Source organism: Rhipicephalus sanguineus, chromosome 2, assembly GCF_013339695.2.
Source record: "Rhipicephalus sanguineus isolate Rsan-2018 chromosome 2, BIME_Rsan_1.4, whole genome shotgun sequence".
Taxonomy (NCBI): Eukaryota; Metazoa; Arthropoda; class Arachnida; order Ixodida; family Ixodidae; genus Rhipicephalus; species Rhipicephalus sanguineus.
Genome location: NC_051177.1, coordinates 55693961 through 55710898, shown reverse-complemented (window position 1 = coordinate 55710898; position 16938 = coordinate 55693961). Strand labels below are relative to the sequence as shown.

Genomic DNA, 16938 nt, shown 5'->3' with positions numbered 1-16938 from the left:
ATGGTGAGAACTATCCAGCTCAATCGAGCCACAAATACATGCATAGGCAGCACACATGGGTGATATTTGTTTATAATAGACAACATATATTGATAAAACTTCACATAAATATTTCAAAAACGTAGCAGCTTAAAAAATTGTTTTCGGTGTATTACATCAAGATAGAAGAATGCGGCTCAGAAACACTGGCTTGGTAGCCATTATGGCTGAACACAAGGCAATCTTGCAGGTACGGTCTTTCTACGTGTCAACGATTGTGTCAACGGTTATTCTAATACGCTAGCGGTCTTCACTAGTCCTGATTGTCGGGCTTTTACTACGTTACACTTATATATTCTCCTATGTTAGCTGATCACGTTGCTGAGACCGCGGTACAGAGTATAGTCGTAGATGCAAACTTCGTTTCGTGTTTGGTTTCTGATGCCATCGAATGGTTGTCCGGGCCAGTTTCGGAAAGCACTACTGTTACTGCATTGTTGTGGTAAGGTCGTCTAGAACAGCCGAACTCGTACATCTTTGGAATGGTCAGTAGTGCATGTGCGATGTGCTTGGGATGCGGGAACGAATTCTTGTGCTTAGATTCACCACGATCTCTCTCCTGACGCAGTCTGGTTCAAGCGGCTACCAGAGACCCCCTTACCAGGACTATGACACCCCCTTGGAAGGCGACATTGCCGCAGCGGCAACGCCCTCTGAAGAAAGGGAGTTCAACACACTCGACGAACCAGTGCTTACAACCATCGTAAGGCGCCCTAATTTTAGTCCAGTGTCGTTACCAAGCCGGTCGATTCTTGCCAAGATGCTCAGATTGTGCTAAGAAGCAAGCTAGCGATATCTGAAAGTAATCGCTTTGTTTTGTAATAACCGGTCTTAAAGCAGAAACATCCAAACAGTCTCCGACCTTAGAAAACATCTCCCAGCTCAACATAGAGCACATACGAATGCATAGCAATAATTGTGGTGTGTGTGCAACATTTCTCTGCTTCTGCCTTTGATAATATTAGTCAACTGGCATAGGTGCAGACGTTCACTGTATGTTTCGGCTATGATCAACGTCGAGGACTGCACCAAAAAAGGTTGTTAGAGCCATCAACCGAACGACTGGCGAAACTGAAAGTTGTTGGCACTTTTTTGTAGATTATAAGGTCGTTAACACACTGCAACGTTTTCTGCTTGAGGATGTCCTGCAACCATTGATTTAGGCATTCCCATAGGCCACATAGCAACCTGTCCTAATTAAAAATTAATTGCAGCCTCACTTTATTTCATTTCTTTACTGGAAACAGCCGGCACATGCTACCCTGGATGCCACTGTGACCGCCGATAAGAGCCCGGTATATTTAGCACACTACCAAGCACTACTACCAGATATTGCTTTTCTTATGTGAAGCATGTAGCACACTGTGGTTTCAGCCACATGTTAGTGTGTTCATGATGCTAGTCATGCCGCAATAATATACTACTGTGTTTGGTATAGAAATATGTTGACTGGAAGTCTGCGTAGCCATTTGTCTAGTTTTTGGGGGTGAACATCTTAAACACTCAATGTATGTTTCTTTTTCTTTTTTTTTTCAGGTAAGGGATCTGAAGGCAATTGGCATCAAGTTTGCACATGTCTTGTATCCAAAACAAAAAAATACAATCTTGAGGGACTGTAAGTACAACTACACTTGTCACTCTCTTGCTTGATAAAATTAACTTTTATTAATGCAAAGAATTGCCAATGCAGGGGACTTATGGGGACCTCTAATCCTGTGCGTCTTCCTTGCCATGTAAGAAAGCAGTTTTCACATTTGATTTACAAAGATTTTATAATATGCAGCAAATGTTTAACTCCTTAATGTATGAATATCTGGTACCCCTGTCACACGGCCACCATTGAACTCCATTAAACTTCATAAAGTAAAACTACATTAGGGAGTTCAATGGAATTGGAGTTATGTCCATGTCACACGGCAATTTTACAAGCTTTTGACAGAAGCAGAAAGCGGTCCATTAGGCGCTGTTGTGCTTACATCTGCATGCAAGATATTGCTTCTAATCACGCTGAAAACATTCTCAATCGCACGTAAACATTCTCAATCGTAAAATATAATTTATTCAAACCGAAATAAACAAAACTTGTTTTTGCTTTTATCACAGAAACGTGTACCTGCAAGCATGTTGGCAGTAATGTTGACAGGGTGTGCTGGCAACACTACGTTTGTTTTGGTAAACGTTTTCTCTGCGTGCACCAATTGTGACAGACGCTGCAAGTTTTCATTGATTCCTTTGAAGTTGCGCTACCACCTAGATCACATTATTTCCCATATCGGATGAGCACAGGTCTCATGTTAGTCCATGAAGCCTTTGCTGTGGATGGGTCCCACAACAGTTTGCATGTGCTGTCGGCACGACTTCTGGGGTTGAGGATGAAGAAAGAACCTGCGTCACTCACTGCTGTGTCTTTTCATAATGTTGAAATAGAATAAAGAGCACCGAAATAACAACGGAACAAGATGCACAGAAGTAAACACGATGGTGCACATGGACTCGGAGGCGCTCATTCAGAATCGCGGCATGATGGTTTTTTGCAAGGCATGGTGCGGAGAGTATATGCACTTATGCTTTTCACTGCATAATTTGATAAAATTCATTATTGTGTTCGCTGTGGCCCTTTTGTGCTTGCAGTTTTTTCCGTAGCTACAGACTACTGGGTATGCGAGTACTCCATTTCGCTGCTAATGCAGATCGCCGAACTCTCTTTGCAAAATGCTCTGTTTAACTTCCTTGGCGTATGGGAGACCACGGGACACAGACCACATCACCCTTGACTTAAAGACGAGGGAGTTAAACGGAGTTCAATGGTGCCCGTTTGACGGGGGTATGAGGATATATCGGCATGGGACAGCATTTGTGAACACAGTCAATAACTGGCAACACTATCTAAAGCTAATGCACTTAATAGGAAATCATCATAGCACTAGGTGGAAAAGTTCTTTCCATAGTGATCAGGCTCACAACTATCTCTAGTGCTGTGGCAATTCTTCTGGGGCATTCCTGATATCCAGAGATGCTATGCTGCCTTCGATCCACCAAACATAGAAATTCTTCTTCTGAATTGCCTCACATTCACTCAAACTCCTGTAATGGTGACTGCCGTCACTTAACTGCTACAGAAGCAAAGTTCTTTCCGAACCAATCTCCGTGCTAGCACACATTACCTGCTCCCTATTAAATTAATGGCTAGTCATCCAAGCTAGCCACACATTGAAGGGAAGAGGCCAGAATTCTTGTTGTGTGCACTTTGGAGCATTGAAAACATTGAAAAATAGTTTCGCACACAAGGTATAGCACAATGTGTAATGCAAGTCCATGCTTTCATGTGTCTGTGTTACACTTTTATGCCTTGCCTTGTCTTACTGCATCGTGGCCACCTACTTTGTGCCTTATTATCATGCGAGAAGGTGGTCAGCTTCAGTAATATGGAAAAAAAAATCAAATCATTTTATTTTCCCAGAAAGAAACAGGTTCTGGAGAGGTTCACTGGCTAAAAGCTGTTTATGGGCAGCTTTTAGCAAGTGAAAGTTGAGACTTTCTGTTTACATTTTGCACCCTCTTTTGTTTCTCAGGATGCTACAGCAACCAGAGGATGAAAAAATACACAGCGGCGCTCCTCAGTTTGCCCAGATATTCGTCTTGGTGTGGCTGGGTGCCGGCATCGTCACATTGAACTGCAGGCTTTTGGGAGGGACAATGTGAGCACAGCTTCGCTTAATTGCTCACTACGTGTTCCTACAGTATAGTGCCATTTATTAGTACTTTTGCAATTCCTGCTATTTTATTGTTGCGGTAGGTGAGCCTCCTGCCCTGTCTGGTGCTGGTAGAGTATTGTGAATGAATATTGTATGTGGTATGTGTGAGTTATTAAAGGGATACTGACATGAAATTTCGCGGCCGAGATAGCCTGCAGGATCGATTGCCGTGAACATGCATTTATCATCTGCAAAATATCAACAGCGAATATAACTTGGAAGGTATTTTAAATGAATTTTGAAGTTTGCGGTGAGCGATCGACACCCTCGCTCTATTGACACCCTCAAAGGTGACCCTCAGTGACCCCCTACTTCCCTCACGTGACCACGCTGCAACAAGTTATGATGACGTCATAGCCGCCATTTTTTTTTGCTTTGTTCACTCCAGCAGCCTACTTCTCGGCGGCTGCTCGCGAACCGCGCAGAAGTGTGTCACAGTTCTGTGTGCTGACGTGATCGAGCGCTGCACACGCGGAGGCTTGTTGTTTTTGAAACAGAAACTAACACTGGTCGATAATGTGGAGCCTGTAATTAATTATCTGTCGCTCTCTGCAGCATACGATGTACTGTGTTATGACTAACAGACCCCCAGCAACACATTGCAGCAAAAAAATGCGAGGCCAAATTTTTTATTCACTACTCCTTTAAGAACGCGAAAAGTGACGGTCGGCATGAACACGAGTGATGCAAAAAGAAACATGGTTGATCCCTCCGTCATAGGAATCGGAATAACACGAAAGTAATGCGAGCCTTTACAGAAGTAACTGAATGTTTCCTGTACATTGATATTAGAGAGTTTGCACAAAGTATATTGATGTCTGGCAGCTAATGGCACTGTTTAACGTGTATGCACCCACTTTGATGATTGGTGTTACATCTCAATACCGACGACTAACATCCATATTAAATAATTAAACAAACCCTTGTGGTAGCTGCAGTAGTCAACGGTGAAAGCATAATCAAAGAACGAGGTGTGATAGCTAGAAGAGCGTCGCATATTGGACGCAGTACTTGGTCGCCATACCGCGACATGTTAAAATGTGATTGACCACCACGGCCGGACTAGAGGGAAACGCAAAGCGCGTCGTGCCGCCCTGGTAGCAAAGCCGCGATTTTTCTCGGAGCGAGCGCGTGAGCGGGGAACGCGGTGTTACAGCCAGTTGAGGCAGGCGCGCGTCGCAGAGCTATTTTTGGTTTGGATTAGGGTGATGCGCCGACGCTTTTACGACGCTTGGGTCAATGTCGCCACCTCGTGGTGTGTTAAGGCATTGACAGAATTGAACTTTATTGAAAACGCGCCGAATGGGACGGACGTGTAACGCGTTGCAGGTGCTAATCGAGGAGGCCATAGTAATAACGAATTACTATACCTTACCGTTCCCAGAGGGCAACACCACCCCGCCGACCTGAAGAGTGGTAGATATAAAAGGCGCGTTTGTAAAGCCTCTAGAGTCTGTGACCGTGGTGCAGATGATAGCATGCCCGGCATCTGTTGTTGCGGACCGAGCGGTCGTGGGTTCGATGCCCGGTGACGACACCTTTTTTTCTTTGCCATCTGATCGTGTACCTTTTTTCGACGTCATTTCTGTGATGGAAATACGCATTGAAGTCTTGGTGGACCCCGGCATAAAACACTTTCGTGTTAAAAATCATAATCTTGTGACGACCTCACAAGTCGCCAAAATTTGTCACATCATCATGATGTTACTATGACATCACATAACGTGACGTCGCATGATGACATGATTACCTGACGTTGCTTGGTCAAATGTAGGCCGATTCCAGAGGCACTTCAAAACCACGTGAGGTGCAGAAAACTTCCAATGCCTCCAACCTCGAAGGCCACATTGGGAAAGCTTACAAGTGAGCGGAAGGGGGGGAGGAGGAGGAGGAGGAGGAGGAGGGGGGAGGGAGGGAGGGGACAATACAATTGACTGAGAAGAAAGAAAAAGATAGCTTTCACTTTAAGTCGTCTTAGGCAAACGCGCAAGGCTTTGTGACTTTTTTTTTTTTTACATAATGTTTTTTTAGACATGGGTTTTACTGTTTTAGCTGCAAAGGTAGGTAATTGAGCCTGGAAGAAAGATCCTTTTTCCCCAGAAAGTGCTGCTCTACCATTACGGTTCCATTCTGTTGATTTGTCTTACACTCTCACAATTTACAGGACTATTGTGATGAACATGGTTGTACACTACTCAAGGTAGCGGTGAAGGGCAAGAGGGATTGTGAAGAAACATGAAGACTGAACATGCCGAAGTTATAAACTTGAGAGTTCCAATCCCACATTAGAATCTTGTTCACATTGATGGGTAAAAAGATGAGCAGAAGGTCACATACAATTTGGTGTGTGACGTAATGAGTCATAATACAGTGGGTTTAACATTTACATGATACCTATTTAAAAGAAGTAGTAGAAGCAATTACCTTAAAATGAGATGATATGAGACTCCTTTTTACCTGCTGCGGTAGCTCTGTGTCTATAGAACACTGCTGCTGTGCAAAAGTTTGTGAGTTCGATTCGTGGCTCTGGGCTTTGGGTGCACATTCAAAAAAGGAAACACTGGGTAGTCCCTCTACACTACCTTTGTTTAAGGATGTTAAACCTCTTGGTATAGTATCCATACACTATTAAATAACATTTTCTTTATATAACTGTGTGTAAAGGAATGAACAGAATTTTTAATGTTTATCAAGTAACATAATCTTTGTTATGATTAAGTGTTCCTCTTTGCTGCTTTTATGAAATTGATTGTGTTAGGTGATAAAGACTGCCTTTAGAAAGCTGTTATTCGAAAGAAGCAGTGCCACCAAGCTAGTATTGATAATGGAAAGTATCAAAATGTCTTTTCAGAGGATCCATTTCCTTTAAGAAGCTCTGGTAGAAGAACATAGAGTGTGGCTGCCTCAGCACGGATGTTTCAAGATGATCCAGTGAATGTTTTATGACAAGTCAAGTTGACTGGAATAAAACTTAGAGTGCAAAAAGAAAGATACAGGGCAACGAAAGGTACAAACACACCACAAGCACTTTCCTTGTCCCATATCTTTCATTTTGCTAAGTTTTATTCCAATACACAATTCCAACTAGCACACCTATCCATCCTGTCAAGTTAACCTTGAACAATTGAGGACGGCTGTACCACTGTACTGTGCCCTTGTCATCAGAAAATTTGTTGTCACTGTGGTATTCAGAACGTGGCCACGGGCCATCGGTCTCTTTCAGTGCAGGAAATGTGCATTGAAATCTCATAGCTTATTATACATCCATTTGTGATGCTATTTAATAGGGAACTCTCCAGTGTATTTTTTTGTAGCACACACTTCATTGCTGCCTTTGCCATATATTTAGATTATAATAGGTGCATTAGTCTTTAAGTAGACACTTGCTGCACAGTGAGCGCTTGCTTCTTTTTTGCTGGCTCTTGCACTAGTTAGCAGTGGGGCTGAAAGAGGCAGTGTTGATGAACTAGTTATAGTTAGTGTGCTTAAACTTCTCACTTCTTACCAGTCCTGCACTTACTTTTCCCCGTACCCAGATCATTCTTTCAGAGTGTCTGTGTGCTGGGCTACTGCTTGCTGGCTCCCTGTGTTGCATTGGTCATATGCAGAATCATTCTGCTAGCTGGGAATCAGACTGTCGGCCTTTTCGTCCTACGCTTCTTTGTGAGCATGCTTGGCTTTGGCTGGGCTGTATTCGGTGAGTTTCTGTTTACTTATTTATTATGCAGCTTTAAAGGGGTCATGAAGCACCCACTGGGCTTGTTGAAAAAACACATCCTGTGGAAAGCTGACACGGCTATGAACTGCTCTGCCAAATATTACAGTCGTGCGTGCCACGTAAAGGCCACAAGCAGAGCGCGAAGTTGCTGTTTCCCCAGGCACCCTCTTTTCAAACAGAGGCCGGTTCTCACTCTCGTCGGTGGGCGGGGCGTCTGCACGTTGACGTCGCGGATCTGCCAGTTTACGTCGCAAGAGACATAGCATGTTTATTGGCCGATAGCCGACGTAAATCGAGAGCGGCGTTCGGATCAGATGCGCTTCTTTCCACGGGGTGCCGCCACTTGCCAGCGCCGCACTCCTCAGTTCATGGTAGCCACACTCGCGCACGCGAATCACAGCGGGAGAGTGATCGCGTTTCATGACGCGCGCTGATGTAACTTCTTTCCCACGTGCCATCCCTCCCTATGCAGCTTCCAGTGCGCTCGTTGGCACGAGAAAAGAGAGAAAGCGCTGAGAGTGTGCGCCAAACCCCCGTAACTCCGCTCATTCTTGACGGATTCGAGAAATTTTTGTTGCGATCGATTCGGGAAGCAGTAAACTCCGATACTGAGGTCATTAGATCATTACTTGGAAAAGTGGTTCATGACCCCTTTAAAATGCCAACAGCAAACTGCGAAATGTCCCGATGCCCTTGTGCTTTCCTACCAGTCTCTCCTTGGACGTAATGGATTCTGGGAAACTTGAATTTGCAGCTTGCTTTTCTATTTTCAAGCATTATGCAAGTGGAATAACTCAATCTCATTGTCTGTAACTGCATTTAAGCTGAATCATTGTCATTTAAGCTGAGTCATTGTCTGCAACTGCAGTTAACCCGAATCTTAAGTTATGCTTGATCTGTAGTTTTTCAGCAGTTTCTCCGTTTAGGCAAGTGGAAGGAAAGCATAACGGCTTTATCGATTTGCACTGTAAGAATCTCTAATACGTTTTTAAAAAAAACTGCAGGAAGTGAAAGATGGAAGCTTGTGATGAAAAAATGCATAAACAGGGGGTAGGTGCTCGAGCCGACATTTCAACAAGTGGACTTGTCCTCTTCAAGGCTGGAACTCCTTTCAGCCTTGAAGAAGACAAGTCCACTTGTCGAAACGTCGGCTCCAGCACTTTCCCCCTGTTTACGGATTTTAACTACGTTTTTATCTTTTATAGAAAGCCAGTTTTTGCTAGCCTATTCTGTCATTTCTTACTATTTTCTGTCGGTAACAATGACTCCTTCTTTTTCTCCCTCTCCAAGCATCAACGGCATTCCTCGCAGACAGCCAGCCATCATCAAAGAAAGCACTGGCGGTGTATCCCATCTGTCTTTTCTATTTTGTGATCAGCTGGCTGATACTGGCGCGGTCACCCTAGGATCTTGTGGAACAAGCCGAAGACAAATCTTCCTTTGTACCTCCTCGTGAAGTGAACTCAAACAACAATCACAGTGTATGCACTGATCCTGATTTCTGTGTGCATTTTTCTCTCTCTCTCGTTCAAAGGGGACACTGGGATTGAGGCCTAATTTATTTTTTTTGCTCACCGAGTAGCAGAAATAAAGAAAAAGAAAATCAGGGGTGCTTTGGAACTAGTAGGGTTTCCTTTGGAAGGAAGGAATGTGTTGTTCCAGCGGTTCAAAGAACTAGGAGTCGCTTCTATTTTGATGGAGGTAGCTGTCCTGAGTGTGATAACAAGAGTGCGTTCTCGAAAGGCATTCTTTACGTCTTGTTTCTGTTTGTGTGGGAGGCTGATTGTTGAAATGTCTAGTCACATTCCACAATTTTCTGTACAAAGAACACTTTTGTAATAAAGGTTGCTTCTTAAGCCTCTTGCTTTCTCTTGTCATGTCGTAACCATAACCTGACACTTGTTGTGCTGAAATAAGCTCTGGTAAAATGTACTGCAGTGACACAGGGGTATCTCTTGTGGACATGGGCACCATCGTTGCCATCATCGTTGCCAATTTGCAATGCAATTTACGTGATCAGTGTGGCTATATTTCTTGTGGTGTTGTCCTGTGCCAACTGTGGCTTCAGTGGCTGCTTTTCCGCTGCACGACATCGAGACTGACATTCCCAGCAGCGCAGAAGGTGCAGCAACTGGTTCTGCATTTTTGCTGGACTGTGTAAAGCTGTCACGTTGAATCAGTTAGGTGCAACGCTGCATGAACAAAGTGAGTGTGAATTGAACTTACTCCATGTTGCTAGTGGGCTACATTGGTTGGGATATAGTAGCTGTAGTCTGGTTTGCTACGCCTTGCTGTCAAATACGGTCGGGCACAGCTTTAGAAGCCGCGGCGTTTCCACCTCAAAGGCTGATGCAGGCAAGCTTGCACCAATGAGCCTGCATTTTAAACTGACCTCATAAGATGGACGGTCGGCGACTCCGCTGTCGGAGAACATCACCGAGTACATGGGCGGGACTATTTGTTCGGTCGCGGAGGCAATCAGCCGCCGCGCATTCGTAATCTGGGCGGAGCCTCCCCTGCCCTCTTAAGTTGTGACTACAGTAAAGATTAAATAAAATAGTGCATTCGTTTGACAAGACTCATTAGCTCATGCAGAATGCCACACTTGCATTAGTCTAACGCGAGATGCTTTTGTTTTCTAACTCCGACATGGGGCACACTTATCCACTAGATTAAAAAGCTTTACTGGAAAGCCAACCTCGTGAGAGCAGGAGATGTAGATCTAGGACTGGGGCACAGCCAGAAATTTTTTTCCAGAGGGAGGAGGGGGGTTCAACCAGCCTTCGTATACGTTCGTTGCTGCGTTTGTATGTGTGCGTGTACGCATACACAACTGAAAAATTACAGGAGGGGGGACGTTCTAAACTCCCCCCCCCCCCCCTCCGGCTTGCCAGTGATCTGGGAATACCGAAATCGCAATACGATGTAGATTCTTGCAGCGAAAGGAAGAAAGTATCTTGAGTTGTAATTGTCGACTCGAAATTGTAGCTGGGCGAGTTGGTATGAATACATTTCGGGAAATTTCCAGCGCGGACACAACTGACAAGGACGCTCTTGTATGTCTTCTTTTCCTACGTCCTTGTCAGTTGTGTGCGCGCTGGAAATTTTCCAAAATGTATCTGGAGTCCTTGAATCCCATCGGCCGATTCTTTAGGGCTGTATGCGTCAGTGCGGCCTTCTCGCTATCCACTGTACATGAAAGCAGGGTTGAAGGTTGCGCGCTTCAGGCTCGAAACATTGTCACTTAGTAAGGCGAAAGCCTCAAATGTCTCATGCGAAGGTGGTCTTGAGCAGGGGCGTAAGCAGAAATTTGTTTCGGGTGGGGGGGAGGGAGGACCTCCTGGATCTGAAGTGGGGGCCGGGTAGGCAGATGTGGTCGAGTGTCAGCTCAGTTTGTGCTCTGTATCCCATGACAGAAAAAAATTTCGGGGGGAAGGGGGAGGGGGCACGTGTCCGGTCGCCACCCCCTGGCTACGCCACTCATCTTGAGCGAAAAGCCGGTGTCGACTCGGAATCGTACAAAAAATTACACCATCTCCCGCTAAAGGGGACCATGAGGCGATGCGAAGCCGGAGCACTTGCACGATCGCGTTTCGTTGGCGTTCGTTGGGCATGCTACCGACCTCGCGTCGTGGAACGCGAAGAGGGACGCTACGCGCGTCGTACCTTCCATCTAGCCCGGCCGTTAATTCTCACAGGGCGAGCGGGGAACGCGGTCGACAGGCGGGCGAGAGGGGGGCAGCGTAGGGGAGGAGGGAGAAGGGGAGGGGACGCGCATGCGCTCGAGCTCATCGCGGCGTTGCGCAGGAGAAAATTTCGGCATGTCTAGCCCGCGTTTCAGTGGAAGAGTGGAAAGGGGGAGGGGAGAGGGAAAGTGGAGAGGGGGAGGGGAGAGGGAAAGTGGAGAGGGGGAGGGGAGAGGGAAAGTGGGAAGGGGAGAGGGTGAGTGGAGAGGAGGTGTGTGGAGAGGGTATGCGCATGCGCAGTAAGGGTGGACACGCCGCACACCACCACCACCACCACCACCACCGGATTGAGCTGCGCCTTAAGATACTTCGCATCTAAAAAAGGCGAAGTGAGCGCGCGAACTGCGCGTTCACTTCGTCTTTGCGAAAGTGTGAAACCGAGGCTATAAAGAATCAAGATGAAGGAGACGATCCCCTGGCGCAGCAGACGTCATGGAAAGATATAAATGGTGATAATATAATCAAACTGAGTGTGTAGTGCGTTAGTGAAAGTTAATTATATTGTCACGTGGTCGTGACGTCGACGAAGACAGCAGTCGGCGTTTGCAGGATGAAACTGTTTATTTGGCCGAACTTGTGGCCGGAAAATCAGAATAGAACTACAGCAATACACGCTGTACAATGTTAGCGGCGAACAGGGCGTCGTCCGTCGATCAACTGACAAGAGGTCAAGCGCGTCGGCTTTTATACAGGTGCTATGGAACTTTCCAGCAATATCGCTGGTGGCGGCGTTATCTCTCGACAACGCTGGAACATTCGCGTGCGGCGCGCAATCTTAACAAAACGATCTACCAGAATCGTGAAGCTTCTCGAACACTGCTTCGGGGCCAGCGTCGAGCGTTGATAACAGTCCTTGCTGGTCAAACTCGAACACATCAAAATAAAAGCAGAAGCGGGCGTGGCAATATGATGATAATCAAAACAAATTAAATGAGTACTGAGTTAGTGAAGGTCAATCTGTGAACGTTGTATGTCGATATAAAGCGCACGGTAAAACATCCACACCGCATGGGTTTCGTCTTCGAGTTGTCTTAGGCAAATGCATCAGGGACCCTGTGAATTTTGCTTTTTTTTAAGACTACCGAAAAACCTGTTTTTCTTCACTGAGTGGTAGTGGCAGCCCTGTCGAAACTTAAATGCCGCGTAATATGATATGTTAATTAAGGAAACAAAAAGAAAAGGTGTGGTTTGTACACGTGGCTGCCTATATGCTATCAACGAAAGTATATCAATTTAAGTTCATTTATACACCAACGCCAACACCTATACCAACGGTGCTATCCTGGACACCGTCCGATTCCGCCATCTTGTCAGATTTCGTAATGGCGGCATTTTAAGCCAATCGGAAAGGCCGTGGCAGCCCTCCGGGTCAATCAGACTTGACCGATGGCGGAATTCGACAGCATGGTGGAACTTGACAATGTCCAGAATAGCATCCCAGCTGCAAATGTGTACTTATAACTTCTAAGGGAGAGGTTACAGCCACGTTAGTTGGTTTCAGGTTCGTCTACAGGCTGCTCGTGTACCATAACTTTAGGTGCACATTGTTGGTACCTAGGGGGATCAAAATTGTTCTGGAGTTTCCGCTACAGCTTTCCTCATACCGCACTGTGTAGCTTCAGGCTTCGACGCACATAATCCCTTCATTCTCTATTCTACATTTCGGGAAGCGGGAGGCCGTACACGGCTTCCAAGCGAAGTGCGATGCACACAGTGCGACGAAACAGAGTTAATTGTAGCCAGGAAAGTCATGACCAGAGGCCGGATTTTCAGGCATTAATGCGCGTTTTAGGCGCCAAGAATAGGCAGCCAAAACAACGTTTTAGGCCTCCAACATCGTAAGTATAGGCACAATAAATTTTTACATAAATGCAAGTAATTTCAAATCAAGACGTGCGCGACCTGTATCTACGAGAGAAAAAAAAATGTTGTTTAAGACGGCACAAAAGCGCCAACAGTAGAACATATCCGTGCAATTGTCATTTTTCTCGGACGGCTCGCAGAATACGGCCTCCTTTTATTCTCTGGCATGGTGAGTGAAGTGCCCACTGTCGAATCAACACACTCCTGGGTCTCTTAATTTTCCGCGAGGATGAGAAGGGCAGCACAGGAGCAGATAGGCAGAACGCTAAAAGACTGTGGAGGGATACCTCGTGTTGGCCGGGTCTAATCGCATAGAGTCAATTTCTCCCCTGTCGGTCAACACCTTAAGAATAAACAAACAAAACAAAAGCTGCGTGCATGTCACATTTTTTTTCTTCTTTTGATCTTCACTTTCCTTTCCCCTGACTGCTCTCCATGGTTTCGCATTCGCCAGCCACTCGTGTCATAAGTCAGCGTGGCGGCGTACGGTTGCCGGCCCGTCCCATTTCACTACTGCTAGCGGTTCTTTTCCCGGTAGTTGGTTGAACTAGAGAACTAGGTTGAACCCCATACAGTTCCGTACATTTAATGTTTCCCGGTAACATGAATAAGGGTCTCAAACTGCACTCGAATGCGAAATTTGAGGTTAAATAGTGTTCATATAGGTGCCGAATCTGAAAAATAGGCATTTATAGCCAATTCGGCACAAACGCAAAAAAGAGCCATTTGTAGGCACCACAGAAACACTACAAAAGCCTTTCTTAACCTGTAATTCATGCTCATATATCAAAGTGACGCGACTGGGGCGCAAAGAACAAAATAGACATTTGCCTAAAATCCGGTTTCGAGTGATGGCCGTCATATTTAGTCAACTGTCATACTACATCCAACCAACACGAAAGCTGAGAAAGCATTGAATTAGTAGTAAATGGACAGATTAAAAACGAAAAAGATGGAAGTCCTGGGCAGACTGAGGCACACGAACAAAGTGTACCGCTATGTTGCCTTTATTTAACTTAATGGTTATATATGTAATACCCCTGCAAGAAATTCACGGCGCTATGCGTTTTTTGGTAAATCCTGTCGAGGACGCCATTTTTCAAGCACTCGTAAAAAATCATTGCATACCATGTTAGAATGAATCCCCATCATTTCATCGATATTTTGTGGAATCATATTTATTGCACCTTGCTCAGAGCATTTAGTTTCCTTAAAAGAAAGAAGAAACGAAAGAAATAACCATTTGAGGAGTCGCTACAAGAGGAGGACACACGTGGCACACATGGAAGTCTCAAAAATAAAAGGTGAAAAATGAACAAAGGAGTTCGTGTGGGGGAGAGGAAAGTTATATGAAGGATTTGGAGGGGCAAAAACCTGCAATAAGGTGTAAAAGTATAAAATGAACAACCTCGCTGCTCATTATAACTAATGCGTGTACTTTCTCCGACAAGCTGCTTCCGTGTGAGAGTGAGATATTTCTCTTAAAAAAAAAATAAGGGCACGCGAGAGGAGGAAGTTGTCGTGAAAACGAAAGAGGACACGCGCAGACCATGCCGGTCGAGTTGTAATTATCGGAGTTAAGGGTCCACGGCTCGTGCGGCAGCGTAGCTCGTTAGATGGCGTTAGCTCTGCGAGCTTCGTTCGGGGAGTGAATGTAAGTGACTGGGACGAAGGGTAACGGAGAGAGAGGGAGGATTATATGGATGCCACGGAGGTCCTTGTTATTCCGAACGCGTGGAAGAAGAAAAAAAAAAAGAAACCGATGACCACATTGACTGCCCGAGGAACTGAAGTCATTTGCGCAACGTCGCAAGAAAGTAACGGGACGCTCATGAAAACACCACGTTTGGCTATGAGAAAGTCGAATTATGGAGACCGGAGATAGAGAGAGAGGGAAAGATGGGGGAGAAGTAAAAGTAAAGTATGCGTGACATTCTTGCTTTTCAGCTAATCATTTAACTCGTCTTGGCTGCAACCCTGAGGCGTGAGCTTTTCACACTACGCAACGATTTTCTTTTCGCCTCATCCCGCGGGGTCCTTCGACGGTTGTTCCTTTTTGTGTGGGTCTCTTCTTTATCCTAGAGCAACAGCTTCCATGGCCAGGCGGTGATGCGCGGCCCTGCTTTATTCAGCGACAAAACGGAACCGTTTCTTCCACCTTCACCTTCGTATCGCCAAGTGCGTGTCGTTCCTTTCTTCCCCTTCATCGTTTTCTTCTTTTCGGGGTATACAGTCTGCAAGCAGACACATATGCTTGTGTGTCATCTGCCAGGCAAGCCACAAGGCTTGGTCGAGCGCTGTGTTTGTTACTGCGGTGGTTGCAGCGCATCGTCTGATCGACCTCCGGGTATAGCCTGGTTAGCTGCCGGTCTCCATCGTCGCATATATACTTATGTAGTAGGTAGCTTGGGCGGGATGATGCTTACGCTCGCGCGTACGCTGCGAGGACCCACGTATTGATTTGCATCGATCTTGGAACAATGTGCCGTCGTTCGGCCCTTACAACAAGGCGCCGTTCCTCGGTCGCCACCGCACCCTTTTCGCGCGGACAACAGTGGTACCCACTTGTAAATCGGCACGACGACGCGCCAGTCGGGGTCTGGAGCAAAAAGAAGCACAGCTGTGACTGTTCTGCGGCCAGCCCCGCAGAGGAGCTCTTGTTTCGAGCACCGCGTATGCCTCGACCCACTTTATTTTCCTTGTACGACACGAAAAGAGGGACGAAACGAACGCGAACAAGGGCATCTGTTCCACGACGCACGCAGCGCGACGGGCAAATGCACGTATTACGTTAGCAAGGTCGGAAACAACGTTCGCGTTGTTTCATTTGTGAGTTGGTTGAGTTTAACGCATGCGGCACGTGTGTGATACAGCGCCGGCCTCTAAACAGTTCGAACGTCTTGCCTTTACACTCGCGCACAGAAAAATAAAAACAAAGAAGAACTTAACGCAGAATATTTTAGGAGTGATGCGTAAGCGTAGTGTTTTACCGCAGGAAAGTCTATGGTTGCGATCTTCTCTGGAACGTTATTTTCGGGTGGCGTAGACGGTCGGCAGGACGTCTTTCTTTCTTTCTTTCTTTCTTTCTTTCTTTCTTTCTTTCTTTCTTTTTTTTTTTTTTGCTAGCGTTAGTCAGGTTCTGAAACACCCCAACGAAAGGCCCATCCCGCGATCATCGAAACGCGTGTTCGACATCAAATTTTCAGAAGGTCGGAATTTTTCCTGATGTATACATTGCTGAGCGCTTTTATACCACCATCACGAAATATTTCAACAAAGCCTTATCAGAAAGTATTCTTTTAGTTTTTTTTATCGACGGCACAACAGATTCTTATGGTTAAGATATATTCTCTATTTTTTTCTCTCTCTTCCTTTGATTATCTTTCTTTCTTTCTTTCTTTCTTTCTTTCTTTCTTTCTTTCTTTCTTTCTTTCTTTCTTTCTTTCTTTCTTTCTTTCTTTCTTTCTTTCTTTCTTTCTTTCTTTCTGCCTTTCTTTCTCTTCATTTCCCTCTTTCTCATTCTTTTCATCGCATTTTTTACTCTCTCCTCGCCCCCTTTCCATCATCCTCATCCCTCGCCTTCCTTTCCCACCCTCCTGCTATACTATACTATGCAAGGCTATTTATCAATCGGCTAGCGTGCCTAGGTAGCCGAGTGGATACGACGCTCGCCTTCTGATCGTGTGTACGCGGGTTCAAATCCTGTCTCACCAAGACTTCTTTTTTTGCAAAGAATTTTTCTGTTTTTCTTTCTTCCTATCTGTTTCTTTCTCTCTCTCTGTGTACTCTCGCTCATGAGAGTTATTGCATCCCTCGT

At 45.5% G+C, this 16938-nt stretch overlaps 1 protein-coding gene across 3 annotated transcripts; it reads left to right on the top strand.

Annotated features, from left to right (window-relative positions):
- The first annotated feature begins 139 nt into the window (after positions 1-139).
- Positions 140-9368, top strand: LOC119382988 (protein YIPF6). 3 transcript variants are annotated; one of them, XM_037650937.2, is made up of 7 exons: positions 140-229; positions 608-742; positions 1576-1654; positions 1730-1772; positions 3612-3737; positions 7331-7491; positions 8803-9368. In XM_037650937.2, the coding sequence occupies exons 1-7, from the start codon at positions 170-172 to the stop codon at positions 8916-8918; spliced, it is 720 nt and encodes a 239-aa protein (XP_037506865.1). In that variant the 5' UTR covers positions 140-169; the 3' UTR covers positions 8919-9368. The 3 variants fall into 3 exon arrangements, with proteins under 3 accessions (XP_037506865.1, XP_037506866.1, XP_037506867.1); XM_037650938.2 differs by lacking the exon at positions 140-229 and adding an exon at positions 269-481; XM_037650939.2 differs by lacking the exon at positions 140-229 and adding an exon at positions 278-524.
- Positions 9369-16938: the final 7570 nt, after the last annotated feature.